The sequence below is a fragment of the Bufo bufo genome, chromosome 5, assembly GCF_905171765.1.
Source record: "Bufo bufo chromosome 5, aBufBuf1.1, whole genome shotgun sequence".
Lineage (NCBI taxonomy): Eukaryota > Metazoa > Chordata > Amphibia > Anura > Bufonidae > Bufo > Bufo bufo.
The window spans coordinates 375,201,578-375,222,384 of NC_053393.1; the positions used below are offsets into that span (position 1 = coordinate 375,201,578).

General features: G+C 42.1%; 1 protein-coding gene across 1 annotated transcript in view; it reads left to right on the top strand.

The window, feature by feature from the left end:
• LOC121002530 (collagen alpha-1(IX) chain-like) overlaps positions 1 to 20,807 on the top strand; it is a 107,357-nt gene that overhangs the window by 70,034 nt on the left and 16,516 nt on the right. Inside the window, exons 19-21 of the mRNA XM_040433975.1 lie at positions 16,108 to 16,161; positions 17,773 to 17,844; positions 17,942 to 17,977. Of these exons, the coding sequence (XP_040289909.1) occupies positions 16,108 to 16,161; positions 17,773 to 17,844; positions 17,942 to 17,977 (162 nt within the window). The remainder of the gene's footprint in view (positions 1 to 16,107; positions 16,162 to 17,772; positions 17,845 to 17,941; positions 17,978 to 20,807) is intronic.

Consider the following 20,807-nt stretch of genomic DNA (forward strand, 5'->3'; position numbering starts at 1 on the left):
CTCCCTCAGACCTTGTTTAGCAGCTGAACTGCTGCCCCTCAGACAGGCGACCCTCTTGCCTATATCAAATCTCTCAGCATCTAACCACCCAATGCTTTCAGTGGGCAATCTATTCCCAGTCTCGAGTCAACCAGTGCTTCTACAGCCTTCAGCCCTCCAGGTTCTCCTGCAGAAGAACAAATGCATATTGCCATTTTATAGTGACAGGCAACTATTTGCAAAAAGGATACAGTCCTTGCAATGAGGCATAAATAGACTGACACTTTGCTATACCTAGAAGACCCCAATCTGCTCTGCGAGTAACTAATATAACGACTGAAGGCTGTTTTCACCGATAACTTGGGCATCTAAAGGTACCCCAGTTAATAGTGTAAACTGCAAAATAATAAAAATTTGCAATGTGGGTATCTTGCCCATTGGTCTTTTATAAACTCATGGGGAACAGATGTGAAGAAATATATACAAAAATGAGTGAAAAAATGCTGCCCCGTAATCTGAGACTATAAATATTACATATCGAAATGACCAAAACAAAATAAGGAGCCTATTCTAATGCTTTATTTTAGTATAAATTTAGCAAATTAAAAAAAAAAGAATTATAAATAAAATTATAAATGATTCTTCTTTTATGTATGTATAGTATATACAGTGGTCCCTTAAGATACAATGGCCTCAGATATGATATTTTCAACATACAATGGTCTTTTCTGACCCATTGTAAGTTGAAACCAGACTCAACATACAATGTCTCAGACTCATATCCAACCAATCAAATCCGCTTCTCTGGTAAAATATCTGTATTAGTTGCTAGTTCGCAGCTATTCCTGACTGATATATGTAAGGACTTGTTTTATCTGTCTTAGTTATCTACTTATTTGTCTTAAATCTTCATTTTCTCTTATCTTGGATGACATTTTGGGGCTCTGGAACCGATTACTCAACTTACAATGGTTTCAACATACAATGGTCCTCCTGGAACCAATTAATATTGTATCTTGAGAGACCACTGTATATATGTATAATATATATATATATATATATATATATATATATATATATAATTAGTTCCAGCAATTATTATAACCCTTAAAATTAATAGGCTTTAATTAAATTACCTTAAAATAAGACACACGGAACAAAAATCACTGATAATCTCAGATAAATCTACCGCAGGCAGCTACACCAATGTATCCTGACGGGTGGGGAGAACTGTCCCTATATTCTCACCCTAGTCTAGTGCTCAGCCCAGGGACGACCCCTGAGGGTGGGGACTCCCTGTCCTCGAACCTGGACTCACTTTTGTCCTCAAACCATCTCCTCCTCTTCTGACATCCGGCTGTAGCTGCAATGAGAGGATCGGAGATGAGAAATAGCTTTCTGTACATAATTCGTTGTGATTGGTCCGTTCCTGACTGTGGACCAATCACAATGTGTTATGTACAGAATGCTATCTCTCACCTTCGATCCTCTCATTTCAGTCAGAGAAGTGATCGGAGGCAGAGCAAAGTTAGACCTGTGAAAAACAAAACACACACACACACACACCAAAAGTGCCCCTCATTTGTCCACTGTGCCCTTCATCACCCCTCATTAGTCCCCTGTGACCCCCATTTGTCCTCTATACCTGTGTGCTGTCTACCAATATTGACAGTACATCAGCACCCCAGTCCTGTCATCCATACTGTCAGTAACCTGTTTTTGGCAAATCATTAGGGTTAGTTAGGGAGTTATTAGGGTTAGAGCTCTTGTTTTAGGGTAAGTTAGACGTTTAGTGGAAAAAATAAATATGGGACTTCCGGTTCCGGCGCTGGTATGAGGAGACGCGTGTAGCGGAGCTCCGCCACCTTCCCTAACAGCCTTACCCTCCGATCACCGCCTACGGGCTCAAGTAACCACACTAAGTGTGGCAAGTGTTGACAGGCAGCGCTGTGTGCATGGAGAGGTACCTGCTACGTAGCGGGAAGAGACCGGAGGACGGAGAAGAGCCGCGGCCGGCGCCGCTGCATAAAGAGGACAAGATGGCGGCCGAGACTGAGACCACGCCGCGGGTAGTTGATTTGAGTCAGCCCCTGATATCCTCACAAGAGGACTTGTTCCAGTCTACCCCGCTGCCAGCTGCAGATCTCAAAAGGCTGGCATTAGAGGTTGCGGCCCACCTGGCACCTGATCTCAAATCTACGCTGGCGGCGACGATACAAGACTCCCTTACAGAGCTGCAGGAAGCCTACAGCCAACAGGGGTACCGCATAGACGAACTGGAGCAGAGGACGGCATGTGTGGAAGAAGACATGCAGGGCACACAGTCACGTATAAAAGTGCTGATGCAGACGGTGAATGAGCTAAAGGATAAGGTCGACGACCTTGAAAACCGCTCACGTCGCAGTAACCTCAGGTTAGTGGGTCTCCCTGAGGACATACCGGGCACAGAGCTTAAGCATATTTGTGAGTCAGAACTCCCCAGAGCGCTGGGACTGTCGATTCCCCGTAAAGTGGAAAGAGCGCATAGGCTGGGGTCACTGCAGAGCCCTCCGGAGGGACCCAAGGAGTTGGCTAATCGCCCGCAGAGAGGCAGACAGGTCATAATGAAATACCTCGATTTCTCTGATAAAGAGGACATTATACGCGCTTTCAGGGCGCGAAAAGAGCCTCTAACCTATAGGGGGCAGAAGATCATGCTTTTTAATGATTACTCGGCAGTGATCACTAAGAAAAGGAGAGGTTTCAGCGAAATTTGCACTTCACTGTTCCAGAGGAAAATCCGTTTTCAACTACTATATCCGGCAGTGTTAAAAGTGAAGTGTGCGGATGGAGTCTACAGGAACTTTAATAATGCCTCAGATGCTGCAGCTTTTTTTGCCCAAGGCCCATATCTCACCGAGCCTGAAGAGCCGGTGGAACAAGGAAGAAGAGCGTCGCAGAGTCCACAATCAGGCTTTCAAGGGACTTCCAGAGGCAAGCCGCAACGGAGAGATGAGACCCAGCACTTTTCGTCTGGCAATCAGCGGAAGCAGCGAAAATGAGGGGTGTCATGCCTCATGTATCCGTGCCTGCGTAAAGGGGGTGTAAGAAATAAGCGAGGGGGGGAAAAAAAAAAAAAAAAAAAAAAGGAGCTGGTGGCCTTCAATCCTCCACTATAAGCTATTCAGGGGAAATGGTATGGGAGGGTAAAATGGTACCAGAAAAAAGTGAAGTCCAGGATGTAATGTTTGTTTCACTTGCCTTTGCAGGTTACTCAGGGATGTTTGTTTCTGTTTGTTGTTTTAGTTATGTTAATGCTGTCCTGCCAATCTCTTTGTCTCATACAATCGACAGTGGGGGGGAAAACCTTTTAAAAATGTGGGGTAATGATTAAGATAGTAACATGGAACGTCAAGGGCCTGCGCTCCCCGCAGAAACGCATAATGGTGCTGCGCCATCTCAAGCGCTTGAAGGCAGATATTGCGGTTCTGCAGGAAACGCATCTCCTGGAGGAGGATTTTATGAGAATGTCAAGGCTCTGGGTGGGCAAGGTTTATGGTTCTCCGGCTATACAGGGCAAGGCAGGTGTGATCACACTGGTACACAAGAACCTACTAAATAGGGTCCAGGGTTACACTGCTGATGATGAGGGCAGGATATTGATTCTGACATTGAAAGATGGGAGCAGGAATCTCAACATATATAATGTTTATGCACCCAATGTACAGCAAGGTCGTTTCTTTGCCTCCCTGAGAGATAAGATACTGGCAGATCAGGTGGGCAATATATTGGTAGGAGGAGATTTTAACGCCACAATGGTAGAAAGTGAAGACCGTAAGCAGTCAGGGGCGTTGAGGAATAGGGCTCATGGGAGAGGTGGGGTTTTGTCTTCCCTCACAGAGGACATTGCTTTGGTGGATACATGGAGGGTGTCACACCCAGATGAAAGGGACTTTACCCACTTCTCCCATGCGCAAAACTCGTGGTCTCGTATAGACTACTGGTTGGCCAAACCAGAACTCTTGTCCAGAGTCAGCGAGGTAGCTATTGAAAACCTGGTGATCTCAGATCACTCGCCAGTGGTTCTGTCTCTGGCGGATATGGAACCGAGAGGGACAGAATACATTTGGAAATTCCCGTCTTTCCTATCTGAGGATGAGACCTTTATAGAATTACTACGGGGTTGGTGGCTGGAATACAGCACTACTAATCAGGAGCATGAATCTGACCCCCTTCTTTTCTGGGAAGCAGGCAAATCAGTTATACGGGGCAGGTTGATAGCATATATAACAGGCCTCAAGAAAGCTACAAAGGCACAATTTATCAAGTGTAGCCGGACAGTTCAGGGTTGCTATAGGGTTTTTGTGCAATCTCCTTCGCCAGAGAACAAGGAAAAGTGGAGCACAGCAAGAGAGGAGTTCGAGATTTGGGCAAAGAGAAAGGAAAGCTTTCACACAGCTAGATGGGAACTAGAGTTGCACAAGTTCGGCAACAAGGCAGGCAAACTCCTGGCAAATCTGGCTAAGGGGCGTAGACAAACAATCCCTATCACCCATCTACGTGACTCAGCAGGGAAAATTAGATCCCAACCCCCCGATATCCTAAAAATTTTTAGGAGTTACTATTCTGATCTATATAGTAGACCTCCAGACAATGTAGGCTTGGGCCCTAGTATCTTGGAAGGCTTAAATCTCCCAGTGATAGCGCAGGAGGATCTAGACCAGCTTAATAGGCCCATCACGGAAGAGGAAATCCTGAAAACAATAGCACTGCTACCTGGGAATAAAGCACCAGGCCCGGATGGGTATTCGGGTGCCTTCTATAAAGCCCTTAAAGCGCAAATATCACCGATACTATCTAAACTGGGTAATGTCCTCTTAAAGGGGGGGAGGTTATCTGCTCAAATGAATATGGCGCACATACGCATGCTCCCCAAGGAGGGCAAACCAGCTGAGGACCCCGCGTCATACAGACCTATATCCCTTATAAATCAGGATGTTAAAATCCTCTCGAAACTTATGGCCAATAGGTTAGCAAGCATCCTCCCGAGCCTGATCTGCCCTTCACAGGTTGGTTTTGTTAGAAACCGGTCAGCGGTCGCCAACATCCGTAGGGTCCTGGCGGTCTTGGATGAGGTGGGCCGGGGGAAGGGAGGTGTTTCGACGCCCTCCATAGTCACTCTCGACGCTGAAAAAGCTTTTGATAAGGTAAATTGGGAGTGGCTATGGAGGGTGTTGGATAAATTTGGGGTGAGAGGCTCTTTTAGGGAATACCTTACTCAGCTTTACACAACTCCTATGGCCAGGATAGGCATGCAGGGCTTTCTCTCTGATCCTTTTAGCTTACATAGGGGTACAAGGCAGGGCTGCCCTTTATCCCCCCTGTTGTTTGACCTGGCGGTAGAGCCTCTGGTCCGTTTCCTAAACTCGGGCGGGATTTTCGAGGGTATTAAAATAGGTAACTCTGAACTGAAGGCAATTTTTTTTGCAGACGACATACTTCTATTCATGGGCAACCCTGTGACAGACCTACAGGTAGTTCTGAGCAGCATTGCAAAATTTGGTCAGTTTTCAGGGTTCACGATAAATACAGCCAAGTGTGCGCTTCTACAGCTTGGGAGAGGGGAAAATACATTAAAGCCTGGGAGCACTCTAGAGGGGATACCGGTGGCTAAAGGTCACATTACATATTTAGGTATCAAGATAGGTTCTAGGGCAGATTCATTATACGGCCTGAATTATACCCCCTTATTGAGTAAAGTGACTAGGGAACTGCGAGGATGGCAGAACCTGCCCCTGCCCCTATTGGGCAGAATCCATTTAGTCAAAATGATCAGCTTCTCCAGACTCCTTTATCCTCTCCAGACTTTGCCCTTGCTGATTAAGCATGTAGACATCTGTAGACTTCATGGTGAGGTGACACGCTTTATCTGGAAGGGAAAGAGACCACGTATAGGTCTGAGGAAGCTGATGGCCCTGAAACTGAAAGGGGGAATGAACATGCCGGATGTCAGGATATATAACCAGGCATGTCTTCTTAGACACATTATTGACTGGCTACGCCACACAAGTTTCCACTCTGATTATTCTTTGGAGAGGGAACTTTGCGCACCATGGGATCCCTGCACCCTATTACATACGGCTTTGAGAGCCCTACCCATGCATCTGCGGAATTCGATTATCTTCCGCCACACATGGGCAGCATGGAGAACTATTAGGAAGAGTCTACGACTGTGTCAGGGAGTCTCGAAATACTTACCTCTGTGGGGACATCCGGAATTTGAACAGGGAAGGAGGAATGCTTTATTTAAGGAATGGAAGCAGAAAGGAATACTGACGGCCCAGCAGTTGTTACACAAGAATGAGAATAGATGGTTATCATGTCAGGAGGTTAGGGATGCTTATCACCTGAGTCCTTTTCAAACTATCCAATACTCCCAGGTTAATAAATTCTTAACTGATAGGCTGAGGGATGTCTCTAAGGAAATTGTGACGAATGACTTTGATAAGATAGTAATGAAGGGTACAGGCCCGCAATCCATTTCTCTATTGTACTCCCAATTAAGGTTGATTTTGGGGGATGGACTACCACGTCTAGCTTTTCGCCCATGGGTTGGTATATTAGAGGACAACGAGGCAGGGGAGAAGATTCTTAAGGGCTGGTGGGCCATGAGGAATTCAGTCATAAATGAAGTTTGGAGGGACACACATTTCAGGATAATGCATAATGCTATTTACGCTTTTAACCTCCCGGCAGGCCCCAACAGGTTAGACAGGATTACTAGTTGTCCTAAGTGTAAGGTCATGCACACTGATCTATTTCATGGTCTTTGGTCGTGCCCCCGCATACAGGATCTGTGGAATCAGGTGGCACAAATATCTAAGGATAGTTGGAATTTGACGGTCCCGTTGAACCCTATGACCTTTCTCTTTCATTATTGGGAGGAGCTAAAGGATGGAGTCCTTCTGGAGCGGAGACTGCCGACCCTTTTCCATGCACTCTGTATGGTAACTAAGAGGAGCATTTTACAACATTGGCTCCGGCCTTCGGTCCCCTCAAGGGATGACATATTAACATGCCTTAAAGAACTACTGAATCTGGAGCGAGGGGATGTTATGAAACATAAGGAAGGAAAGGGAGGCAAATTTCTAAAGAGGTGGAGAGGCTTTCTGACACAGTTCTTCTCTGACTCAGATATTGAACACATCATGAGACCCTTCACTTTGACAAAATGGTATCTGGAGGAGCAGTTGAAAGGGTCGCTAGGCCGATTGGCACAATAACAGGTTTCCTACAAACACCCACATTGTTACTAATATGATGATATCATTGCTTTAAACCATGTCTGACGAAAGGTATGGCGATTGTTTTGGCAGGAGGATAGTTAGTTTTGAATAGGGGTAGGGGGGGGGGAGGGCAATTGAGTTTTCTCAGAGTGGGGGAGGGGGGGGTTATTTTGAAAGGTCAGGAAAATAATTGAAGTGAAGGACAACTTGTTTGGAGTCTCTACTGTATACATAGACATAAATGTCTGTTTTCTGAAAATATTTTGTAACAAATATGCAATGCTTCTGAATTGTACTTTGTATATGTCCTTACTTTTGAAAATAAAAAATTTTCTTGGAAAAAAAAAAAAAATAAATATATATACTTGTCCCCGATTATAAATACTCTGTTTCAAACCCCCCATACCTCCGAACCTCTATCTTCTATCTGTGACCAGTCCTTGTCACTGAATTTGCCAGCAGTGACAAATTTCTGTCACCAGTGACATAAAGCTCTGCTGCTTTTGGAGCATTTTTCTTTTAAAAAAAATTTATGAATAAAAAATATGTCTCAACGGGTGTACAGCGCCGAGGAGGCTTATGCCATACTAGCCTCAGAGTCTGACTCTGACAGTGGAGAAGAAGAATCTTTTCTTGTGTATAGCTCTTCATCTGATTCCTCAGTTGACGAACCCTCTCACAGACGCAGTAGAGTTAGCAGCACATCAGCTTCTACAAATGACCACAGCTAGACTTCTGCTAACTAACTTTGTACCTCAGGTGCCGGACTTTACGGCCACTATCGGCATTCATGTGAACACTGCAGGGTTCACGGAAGCTGATTTTTTCCACCTTTTTTTTCTGATGAATTGATAGACATGATGGTGGAGCAAACTAATTTTTATGCCAATCAATTTTTAGCCGCCCATCCCAACTCATACTATGCAAGACCCCTTCAGTGGACTCCCACGACCCCTTTGGAGATAAAAATTTTTGGGGGTCTAATACTTAATATGGGGATAATTAAAAAATGATCACTATGGTCATATTGGAGTAATGACCTTTTACATCACACGCCAATATACCACACCATTATGTCCAGGACCCGATTCGAAAGTCTCCTGAAATTTCTACATTATAACAATAATGCAGATTGTCCACCCCCTAATAATCCTAGATACGATCGTTTATACAAAATTAGGCCCATTATAGATCATTATAATCTCAAGTTTGCCCAGGTCTACACCCCTCAAAAGCATCTGTCCATTGATGAATCCCTTGTGCACTTCAAGGGCAGACTGCATTTTCGCCAATACCTGCCCAACAAACGGACCAGATATGGCATCAAACTCTACAAACTATGTGAAAGCCAAAGTGGCTATACACATAAATTTAGAGTTTACGAGGGAAAAGATAAAAAAAATTTAACCCCCAGAGTGCCCCCCTCTCCTTGGAATAGCAGGAAAAATAGTATGGGACTTGATTCACCCCTTGCTAGGTCAAGGGTACAACTTGTACCTTGACAACTTCTACACAAGTGTCCCACTACTGAAATGCCTGTTTTCCAGAGACACGCGGAACTATCAGACGAAACCAAAAACATCTGCCTAAAAATTTTATAGACCAAAGGATAAGAGTTAGGGAAAGCAGGGTAGTTTGAAATGATAACAGGATGCTTGTTAAGTACAAAGACAAGCGTGATGTCTTTGTACTTACTACCATGCATGCTGACAGATCCACCCCTGTTCCAGTTCGTGGATCCACAGAATCAGTCCCCAAACCTGTGTGCATCCAAGACTATAATAAGTTTATGGGAGGGGTGGATCTGTCAGACCAGGTACTGCAACCATACACTGCCCTCCGCAAAACTCAGGCATGGTATAAAAAATTGGCATTGCACCTGACGCAAATTGCCCTCTATAATGCTTTTGTAATATACAGAACTTCAGGAAACAGAGGAAAATTCCTGCACTTTCAAGAAAAAGTAATAAAGAACTTTTTATTTGGGGAACAGGAAGGGGAAGGGAGCAGGGCCTAAGGAAGTGAGAGCAGAATAATACGAGGACAGCATTTCCCTGGGGTAGTTCCCCCCACAGAGACACGGAGAAGGCCACAAAAAAGGTGTCGGGTATGCTCCAGAAATGGAATCAGGAAAGACACAATTCATCATTGTGAGACGTGCCCCTCAAAGCCGGGTCTTTGCATAAAAGATTGTTTTAGAATCTACCACACCTCTGTTGACTTTTAACTAAACCCTCTTTGATAATTTTATAAAACACCCCCTTGAAACTGTATGCTGGTAAAAATTCTAATTTCCCTTTTCTCCACATTTCAATTGGCATTCTAATAAAACCCATAACAAAGCTAAAAATTCTCATTACACCCCTAGATGAATACCTTGACGGGTGTTGTTTTACAAAAGGGGACTAGAACTTTGTATGTTCTGGTAGCTCAGTGCCTCTGCAATGTGATGACATATAATATACAACATATTTCTTTGATATAATTTGAGACAATTGTTTCTTTTAGCTGCTATATTTGGCGACTATGTCCTACCATATAAAGCTTATATATATATATATATATAAAATTTGTAGGAGTAATGAAAAAGGGGGCAGCACTCCTAAAGATAAAAATGAAAAATAACTTTATTTACCCATAAGGCTGTTGCGACGTTTCGGCTCTTACACAGGAGCCTTCCTCCTATAAAATTTGTAGGATACCGAATACATCAGGTATTGCTTATCAGTACACTGAACTTTACAGTGTGCCCATACAGCAGTTTACGGACACATATGAAGTGTTGCCATATTCAGGAGAGGATGGCTGCTTGCTACATGCCTTGAAAAATTCCTTGGGGGGTGTAGTTTCCAAAATGGGGTCACTTCTTGGGGTTTTCCACTGTAGGGGTACCTCAGGGTGTCTTCAAATGTGACATGGCACCTGAAAATTATCCCAGCGAAATCTGCCCTCCAAAAGCCATATGGCGGTCCTTGCCTTTTGAACCCTGCAGTGTGCCCATACAGCAGTTTACAGGCACATATAAAGTGTTGCCATATTCAGGAGAGAATGGGTAACAAATTGTGGGTGTAATTTACTCTGTTACCCCTTGTCAAAATAAATAACGTGGGCCTAAAGAAACATTTTCTTGTAAAAAATTAATATTTTCGTTTTCACAGCCAAATATTTCTAAATTCTATGAATCGCTTGTTGAGTCAAAGTGCTCGCTACATGCCTTGAAAAATTCCTTGGGGGGTGTAGTTTCCAAAATGGGGTCACTTCTTGGGGTTTTCCACTGTGGAGGTACCTCAGGGTGTCTTCAAATGTGACATGGCACCTGAAAATTATTCCAGCGAAATCTGCCCTTCAAAAGCCATGTAGCGGTCCTGCCGTGTTACCATACAGCAGTTTACGGCCACATATGGGGTGTTTCTGTAAACTACAGAATCAGGGCAATAAATATTGAGTTTGGTTTGGCTGTTAACCCTTGCTTTGTTACTGGAAAAAATTTACTTAAATGGAAAATCTGCCAAAAAAGTGAAATTCTGAAATTTCATCTCCATTTTCCATTAATTCTTGTGGAACACCTAAAAGGTTAACAACGTTTGTAAGATCAGTTTTGAATACCTTGAGGGGTGTAATTTCTAAAATGGGGTCATTTTTGGGTGGTTTCTATTATGTAAGCCTCACAAAGTGACTTCAGACCTGAACTGGTCCTTAAAAAGTGGGTTTTGGAAATTTTCTAAAAATTTTTTCAAGATTTGCTTCTAAACTTCTAAGCCTTGTAATGATCCCAAAAAATAAAATGGCATTCCCAAAATGATCCAAACATGAAGTAGACATACGGGAAATGTAAATTAATAACTATTTTTGGAGGTATTACTATGTATTCTAGAAGTAGAGAAATTGAAACTTGGAAATTTGCACATTTTTCAAACTTTTTGGTAAATTTGGTATTTTTTATAAATAAAAATGAATTTTTTTAATCCATTTTTACCAGTGTCATGAAGTACAATATGTGACGAGAAAACAATCTCAGAATGGCTTGGATAAATAAAAGCGTTTTAAAGTTATTACCACACAAAGTGACACATGTCAGATTTGCAAAAATCAGTCCGGTCCTTAAGGTCAAAAATGGCCCGGCCCTTAAGGGGTTTAAGACTGCATCATCTGATTCTATTGAAAGTGTTGCAGGCTGAAGAATTTTGAATCTTTGTAGAACAGTATTCATGCCAATAAACCGATTTTGTAGCTGACTTATGGCAATATCCAAACACCGATAAAAGACTGCGGTTTTGAATCTTTCTTCTGGGTCTTGTAGTCTTTCATCCAAACACAGCTCATCAAAGTGTCGCTTCACTTTCCTCACTCTTTTATTTTCAAATTTCGCTTAAATGCCCCATTTGTCCGCTAGAGAAACTGCTGTCCTTTTTGCCTCTTTATAATTATTTCAGAACCTGCTGAGAACTTGAGCAGCATTGTGTAGTAGTTTAGTTGCATTAGAGAGATCCATGTCTTTTGACTGCAGCATTTTAGAAACTGAATTAATATTTTCTAAAATTTTGGCTTGCAGGACAATTATTAAAATAAAATCGAAGGATTCCAGTTTTGCCTTCAATGCACTAGCTTCATCTCTCTCTTTTGGCTTTTTGACAAAGCCTGTAAAATATCTGAAAACCTAAACCGTAGTGCTCGCACTGAGTCATAACGAGAGGCCCATCTTATTGGGCAAAGCTGTTTAAAAGTTAGGGAGAATTCAGAGTTAAAGGATGCTAAAAATGCCAATTAGTGTTTATCGAGCACCAAAGTGCTGGTGTGCTCTACCGAGCACAATGGAAGTCAATGGGAGAACCCCAGGTGTTTGTTTCACAAAAACAGGTTAGAAATTGATGGAAACTACATCAAAATGGTTTGGAAACAGCATTAAGAGGATAGCTGGATGCATCTTGGACTTCTATTATTTATAACATACAATAGACAACCACACAAAGGCTATATGCCAGAAGCCAGGTATATGCAAGCCATCAATCTATCCATGAGACAGATAACAGTCAGCAGACCTTACAATGGCAGCCTTGTGCACTATGAGACATTCCAAACCAGCTCTCATCTGACTGAGAGTCAGTAAGCCTCAGAGTTACATTTGCATTTTCCATGCAAATGGTTTTTCAGCTGAAAAACAAGGCAGATTCTGCTCATTTGCATTTCTTTCCCATATGCCCATGTTTATGCAAATGAGTTTTTACATGACAAAACTGTGTAGAAAGGTTATTAAATATTATGTTAGGACAATCAGAAAGCTTTTTGTCTCCCTAATGATATTGATCTAGGTGTGCAGGTCCACACAAGCCATCTGACAGATGTGAAGCAACTTTGAGGCTTACTGGCTCTCAGTCAGATGAGAGCTGGTTTGGAATGTCTCATAGTGCACAAGGCTGCCATTGTAAGGTATGCTGACTCAGCCTGTTATCTGTCTCATGGATAGATTGATGGCTTGCATATACCTGGCTTCTGGCATATAGCCTTTGTGTCGTTGTCTATTGTATGTTATAGATAATAGGAGTCCAAGATGCATCCAGCCATCCTCTTAATGCTGTTTCCAAACCATTTTGATGTAGTTTCCATCAATTTCTAACCTTTTTTTGTGAAACAAACACCTGGGGTTCTCCCATTGACTTCCATTGTGCTCGGTAGAGCACACCAGCACTTTGGTGCTCGATAAACACTAATTGGCATTTTTAGCATCCTTTAACTCTAAATTTTCCCTAACTTTAAAACAGCTTTGCCCAATAAGATGGGCCTCTCGTTATGATGCATCCAGCCACCCTCTTAATGCTGTTTCCAAACCATTTTGATGGGGTTTCCATCAATTTCTAACCTTTTTTTGTTAAACAGACACCCTCTTCTCTTCAGAGCAGGGGGTGCCTGGTGTGATGCTTGGGTTTCCTATTGACTTTCATTGTATTAAATTGTACTCGAGCACCCGCAGTATTCGACCGTGCACTCGGATGTGCCGAGCATAGCAATGCTTGAGCTCAACAGCAGTTCGGCAGAGCATGCTCGCTCAACACTAATGCCCATCTCTACACACTTTCACCAAAGAAAGTATACAAAGACTGAACAGTGTCTAAAAAATTTGAAATTTCAGTTATATTTGAAGCTGCTTCCTGCAAAACTAAATTGAGGTTATGGGCAGCACAATGTATGTAAAGAGCATTTTTTTTTCTTTCTTGAGAGCGAGTCTGAACACCTGTGTAAATGCCACAGGTGTTGGCAGCTCCATCATAGCACTGGCCCTGGCATTTTGATAAATCCAGACCTTTGTTTTCTATGGATTCTATAATAGTTTTTCAAGGCCAGCGACTGATTGATCTTCAACACATTGTAAACCTAGAAATGCTTCCTCTATTTTAATACCAGTTGTCCTAAGGTTTTCATCTCTCTCAACAATGACATATCTAAACACTTGGCTTAATTGATGAATTTTCCCAATGTCTTGGGTTGTATCCATAATTATAGAATAAAACTGTGATTTCTGGATTTCAGAAACAATCTCTTCCTCCACTTTGTTTGCAAGAAGACTTATCTGGTCATTCTGTATTTGTGGACTGAGATATTTAACTGTTCCTTGGGGCCTCTGCAAAAAGTCCTTTAGTACAGTATCATACTCTGCAAGTAATTCAATTATGGTGAGAAAATTGCCATTAATTACCTCCCCTACTTTTTCCCTGTGACCACGAAAAGCAAGGTTGGCCATAGCCATTGTTAATGTAACATTAACAATTCTATGTAAAGCTTGTCTCCAAAATGTAGTCTCTCTTCTTATTTGTCTTTCATTTTCCTCATGTATGGTTTTATGACATCTCCATTGGTCATAAATTATACAGGCTTCTATGTGGGATTGACTAGTTTCATGTATTTGGATTTTCGCTGACAACCTTTGCCACTTTTGGATACCTTTTGCCCATGCTGGTTCAAATCCCTGTTTCTTGCAATCTCCAAACAACCAGCAAGGTTCACAATAGGCTGCATTAAGTTTGTGTGAATAACATAGCCAAGTAACAGGTATTTTAAGGCCCGTTTTAGTGACTCTCTTATAGAAACTTGCTGAGAAACACCTTTGATCTTTTTCACCTCGAAGAAATGGCCCTTTAGGTCTACATGGACCATTACTTATAATAAATCTTTTTCAGATTTCCATCTTGAATAGGGTAATGGCCTCTGTCTGTTACATGCTCCTCTGCTAGACAACGTTCTATAAGGCTGGACTGTCATTGACTTTCTATATGTTCCTTTGTTGCACTTGTGCTACAGCCTTTATCTAGACTTGATACACTCTCATGCAATGGTGTCTGCACACTACTGCCAAGACTTACATTTACATTTTCTGTTGATAAAGTTTCTTCATTTGTACTGTGAGAGGCAGAGGATGTACTTGCTTCTCCAGGTATTTAAAGAAACTACTTATTTTAGTAAGCTTGGCAGATTTCTCCTCTTCCTCCCTTTTCTTTTTGCGTTTTTGAGCACCACTCATATGGTGAGACATGATGCAGATATAGATATAATAGTTCTGTCAAAAAATACACACCATTTTATACTGTGTGACAACAACCACATCTCTGGTACAATAATACCTACAGTATACAATCTATAATAAAGCGTACAATTGAACTACATAAAGAGACTGATATCACATTTAAAATAACATGCCTACCCATCAATATAGACACAGGCATGGAGAGGGAGAGTCAGCTCTGCAGCCAAGGGAAGGCTATTTACTGTCATACCCATCAATATAGACACAAGCATAGAGAGGGAAAGTGTCAGCTCCGCAGCCAAGGGAAGGCTATGTACTGTCATACCCATCAATATAGACACAAGCACAGAGAGGGAGAGTGTTAGCTCTGTAGCCAAGGGAGGGCTTTTTATTATCATTCCCATCAATATAGGCACAGGCATGGAGAGGGAGAGTCAGATCTGCAGCCAAGGGAGGGCATAAACCTGTGCACTATATCCCATCAGTACAGCTGTAAACATGTCAGCTCTGCAGCCAAGATAATCCCAGCTCATGCCCATCAGCACTGGCACAAGCAGGAGCAGGACTAGTATGTTATTAACCCTTCTCTGCCCATCATAAGAGTATGAGCATAAGACCCTCTGCCCCCAGGAGGTGGTGCTGCCCCTTCACAGCAGAGTGTGCCAAATGATCAGCTCAGCAGCTGGGAAATGCCTGCTGTACCAGTGCCCTACCATGCCAATAAACACAGCCACCAGCCTGCTGCCAGATCCAGGTCACCCCTGCCCTGCCATACTGAGGGGGGTCCGCAGGTCTGAAGACTGGCATGCCAGCCATCACCCAAAGGCGCCAGCCTGCTGCCAGATCCAGATCAACTGCCAGGCACCAGCTCCTACCCCCTGAGGTGGGCACCAATCACCTTGTCTGTGCCCACCCACAGCGCCGCCTCACCTCACTCACTCCAGTGCACGGCACGCAGCTTCAGCTCCTCCACACCTGACGACCCGTACAACTCTGCCGGACGGGAGCGAGACCACTCCCTCTCCTGGCTGCGCCTACACGCACACACGCTCTGCCTCCGCCCCCACCCTATGTGAACTTACTTAGCCGCCCGTAGCCGGTATTGTAAATCACTCAGGCTTTACTCTGTCTCTCCTGGGGGGCCCCGTGGGCCCCCCTGACTGAGGGGCCACTATATATATATATATATATATATATATATAGCCCAAGGAGAAGCTGGATTTCATGAAGTTTCTCTGCTACTATGCTGTGTTTGTTTAGTTTTTTCATATTCTCAAAAATTGTATGCCTACAGAAAAATTCTCAAAAATTGTATGCTTACAGAAAAATATGTTCTTCTCATTACAGGGAGACAAGGGAGACAGAGGGCCACCTGGTCCCCCAGGTATTGAAGGACCAGAGGTAAGTTTGGTATATTTACTAGGTATACTATGCAGGTTCATATGTAAAATTCTTTGAGAATATATGCTAGAACTGTAGTTTGAGAATACGAGAGGAACATCATTTTAAGGTGAATGTATCCTATCAATGTTGGTAGTCACAGAGCGTGGAAACCAGAACCTGTTCTATATTTCTCTAACCATATTCATAACCTATTTAGAGCCACATAAATCAGCAGTTTCTCAGAGTGGCTTAGTTTTAAGAAGTTGATGTCCAAGTTGGTCAACCTTGACCAACACTGTGAGCTTGCACGGGCAGGTCTCCCTCCTAATGTGCATGATACTGTCATGTTTCCCTGGTCTTCACATCATTATATTCTCAGTCATATTCCTTGCTACATTCTCCATAATCCATGTAATTTCAGCTACTTTAGGATAGGTTATAAATTTGTGATCGAGCTTCCAGCACCCCAATGATCAGCTGTTTGAAGACACCATTGTGCACCAGTGAGCGCTGTGGCCTCTTTGCAGCTTACCAAGCACAGCGCCATACATTGCATATCAATTATGATTGAGCTGCAACTAGGCCTTGTGAGTGATCAACTGATCAACTTAGCATCATTAGCCTAGGAAGAGGACACAGTGCTCACCATAGCACCACTGCCTTTTTAAACAGCTGATAAGAGGAGGTCCTGGAAACTGGACCTCCACCGATCAGATATGGATGACTTATCCTGAGGATAGACCATCAATATTGAAGACCTGGAAAACCTCTTTAAAGCACCTCCCTTATTAAATGGTGTCATGGAGCTCCCCAAATCTAATTCAGACTTGCCAGGAGAAATTCAGATTTCTGTCGGGTCATCTAAAGATTAGACTAGGTTTGAAATGTATCAATTTTCATCAGATCTGATGGGAAATGTTAAGGCACATTTACACATGCCAAGCAGCAGCAGATTGTCGTGAAGGAAGCTCTCTTTCCCAACAGCTGCTTGTTAAGTGGGGGTGAAGCGTTGCATTTACATGCAGTAATCTCCTCCACAGTACAAGGACCTCATGCATTGTTACTAGGCAGCAGATTGCTGTTTTGACAGCACAATCTGCTGCCCAGAAATGATAAGTTAGGTGCTTGCATGACGCTTGGTAGATGGGCCCGACACAAGTTTGATCAAAATGTGCACTAAGAGCTTCCATTGATCCATTTATAGTAGGTATAATACCACTTGAATTTAGAATGATCCCCATTTCTCAGCTTTACTGCTTATATGTGTGTGCAGCCATAATTTTTTTTATAAATTAGGTTTGCTTTATGGATATGCACCTATGACTATGAATAAGAATATGCCAGTCTAAATTTTCTTGTAATAAATCCACCTTTAGACCTGAGAAATAATTTACTGTGCCTGTAAATGGAAAAATAGTTAATTCCAAATGGTGCAACCATTATAAAAAAAAACGAAACTGTAGAATAGTGTAAAAATCTGGATATATCTGGAAATTAGTAGAGAGATGAGCACAGATATGCTTTAACAATAGTTAGGAAACTGACAAGATACAAATCCAATCAGCTAATAAAAATTCAATAAAATATTAACTTTTTAACAAGTTTGGTTCGTGCTTATTGTCATTATAGGGTGCCATGGGTTCAAGAGGTGATGATGGGATCCCTGGAAAACCAGGACCACAGGGTCTCGGAGGTCCCAAGGTAAACAAACATGTTTTGAATGAATCTTGGTTGTAAGTGCTTCATTATTACGGGGTATTGTATATGGTGTAATGTTCCCTTCTGTCCTTTTATACAGGGTTCACAAGGGGATACTGGAGATGATGGCATACAGGTATTGTCAGTCTTGTGTTATTTATTTACCAGTTTTTTTTTAGGAATATAATTCAGTTAATTGGTGCAGTTGTACTCGGAAAATTCTGCGACTAAAAAACAGTTCCGTTTACATGAAGGCGGTTGTTTTGGCAAGAAGCACATGGATTTCTTCAAGTCCCATTCAAATAGATGGAACAGATTTTTTGTAGCAGAAATTTCTGCAAGAAAATCTGCCACATGTGAGGGCACCATTAAAGAGCCTCTAAAGTGTTAACCAGAGAGGCTGAAAACTTGAGTCCACACATACCAGTTAATTACACACAGATCTTTTCCATTTTCATTGGAGTCAAGGGTGCAGTGTTGGGTGTCATAAAACTTTTCTCTGTTAGGACATATTTAGACAATAGATTTTTCTGACTGAAAAATCCAGTACTGATTTGAAAGAAAATTATATTTGCACTCCTGTGGATCTGCATGCAGATTAACCCCATTCAATGAGGATAATCCGTGTGTGGCTACCCTCAGTTGTTTTTCTGCAGTTTCCTCAAGAATTGACAACAGGGATTTTAAATCCATGCATAGAAAAACTGGTCATATAAGCCAAGGGCGCACACACCATAGAGGCAACTCATACAGCTATAGGGCTCATGGAGAAAGGGGTTGATTAGAACCTAAGCAAATGTTCCACTCTCTACCAGCATGGGGGTGTATGGTAATGTGAACCAACAAAACGTGATCCCATTTTGATATTTGATTAGGGCCTCTCTATTTAATGTATGCCACTGTTGCACGTCAGTATTCACTATGCTGGACACATTTAAATGATCACTTACTTCACGTAACTTTGCATAAATCAATAGTACAAGCGACCACAAGAAACTCTGTAATATATTTTATCAGTAAGAAAAGGCTTGTTTTCATGTTATCAGCTGTTTACCACTGCACCCTTGCTAATTGCTTTTCACTTTGAAAAATGCTTTGATTCCATCTCAGGATGCGATGCAGTATTTCCATACAATGTCCTCCATGATCCTTCTGAGAGAGTAAGAGAAGGTTAGGAAGCAGATTCTCCTCTACTTCCTGTATGCAGTTGATGGCAGCTAGACTCTTCCCACCATGTCTGAGAGAACTGCAAACTAGACATTCAGCATGCACAGAGGAAAACTGCTAAAAAATGTCAGCTGCAAGTCATATAGTGGCCCTAAATAGTGTTATTCCCTATGTACACACACTGTACAACTTATAAATGCAGAGTTTGCTGAAAAGTTAGAGACACATTAAATATTACTTATCTGGCTGAATCAAAAAAGACAAGCAACACAATGACAGTATGGAAAGCGATATGTACAGTCCAGCTCCATTGGACATCTGAATTCCTAAAAATAATAAAGAAAATACTATAAAGTTTGATAGTTTTGTGAATTTTCAGTTTATATTGTTTTGCATTCATTGCCCTTTCTGGTATGTTGATTGCACACTTTTTATCTGGGAGTCATACCATCATTAGTGTAGTCATAAATGCAAAATGAAGATTAATACTTTTGATTTACTAGAGCAAAGCATTTATAGAACACACAAAATAACATTCACTGGAAATATTTGCAGGTGGCTTTCTACTATTCTGCATAGAAATATAGTTTCCTAGAGCAAACATTGGCCCAGGTGGTATGACCCTTCACTTCCAACAATAATGCTGGTGGGCTCCTCTATACACCTTTGTGCAGTCAGGTTATTACTATAATCTATTTCCCAGAAGTTTTAAAGCTTGGGTTGAGGTGTCTCAAACTTTGCTCATACCATAGCTACTATGCACTTGCAATGAATGCAGAAAGAGATTTCTATGACCAGACCTACGACACAGGTTATGCACATGAAAGTAATTAGACTTGTGATAATGCACAGTGTAATATAAGGGTCCTTTTACAGTTGGTGATTACAGCACTAGTTGAGTACCTATTGATGATATACAAGTTGATGGGCACTCGTTTACATGGTTAGAGACAAAGTGGATGAGGAACAAATGATCAATTATTACGATCGTTCCTCCCCATTCACTTTGCATATTGTCAGCACCCCATAAACCGGTTTACACAGGGTGATGTGCTACCAACAAACAATTATATTTGGTGCAAATGATGCGGTCACCTAGGCAAATGAGCGGTATAGAAGTGTACACAGATCTCATAGGGCCCCAGAGCAAAACTTGGTATGGGCCACCCACCGTTGTGAGATTTCAGACAAAATAAAAATAAAAATTAGTGAAGGAATTTATAAACAAAAATGCTCCATCTCACAGCCTTTACCTGACTGTGCTGGAAAAAGTGGAACAGCTGCTACATGAATATGGTGCTCATTCTGAATACCATATTTCTAAATGTATTTATACTAGACAACTGCATAAATACATTTGTAAATGTCCCCCATACAGCTCTAAATCCTCTTTTTCCCTTTACTTGGTGCTTGAAAAATCTGTCTGCCTGTAGCCACTGCTAGGGAGCGGTCAGCATTTTCATTTTTAGTTACCATTGCACTCAATAGAAGTTGTAAAATCTCTATGCACTCCCTAGTTCTCCCTAGTGGCTACTGCAGGAAATGCAATGAATCTATGTTGAGAACAGAGGAAGCAGTTCAGCACTGGGCCCCACTTTGTCCAGACCCCACGGCAGTTGTATGTTCTGCCTCCATGGTAGTTATGCCACTGGAGTGGCGGCACCTTTACATATGAATGTTCGTTTACAATAATTGACCCAATCCTCTGCCCATGTAAAAGGGTGTGTAGCGTGCAAATATATACAAAACAGATGATTACACTGCTGTGTTTGCCAGATGATAAATTCTTCTTTTATCCC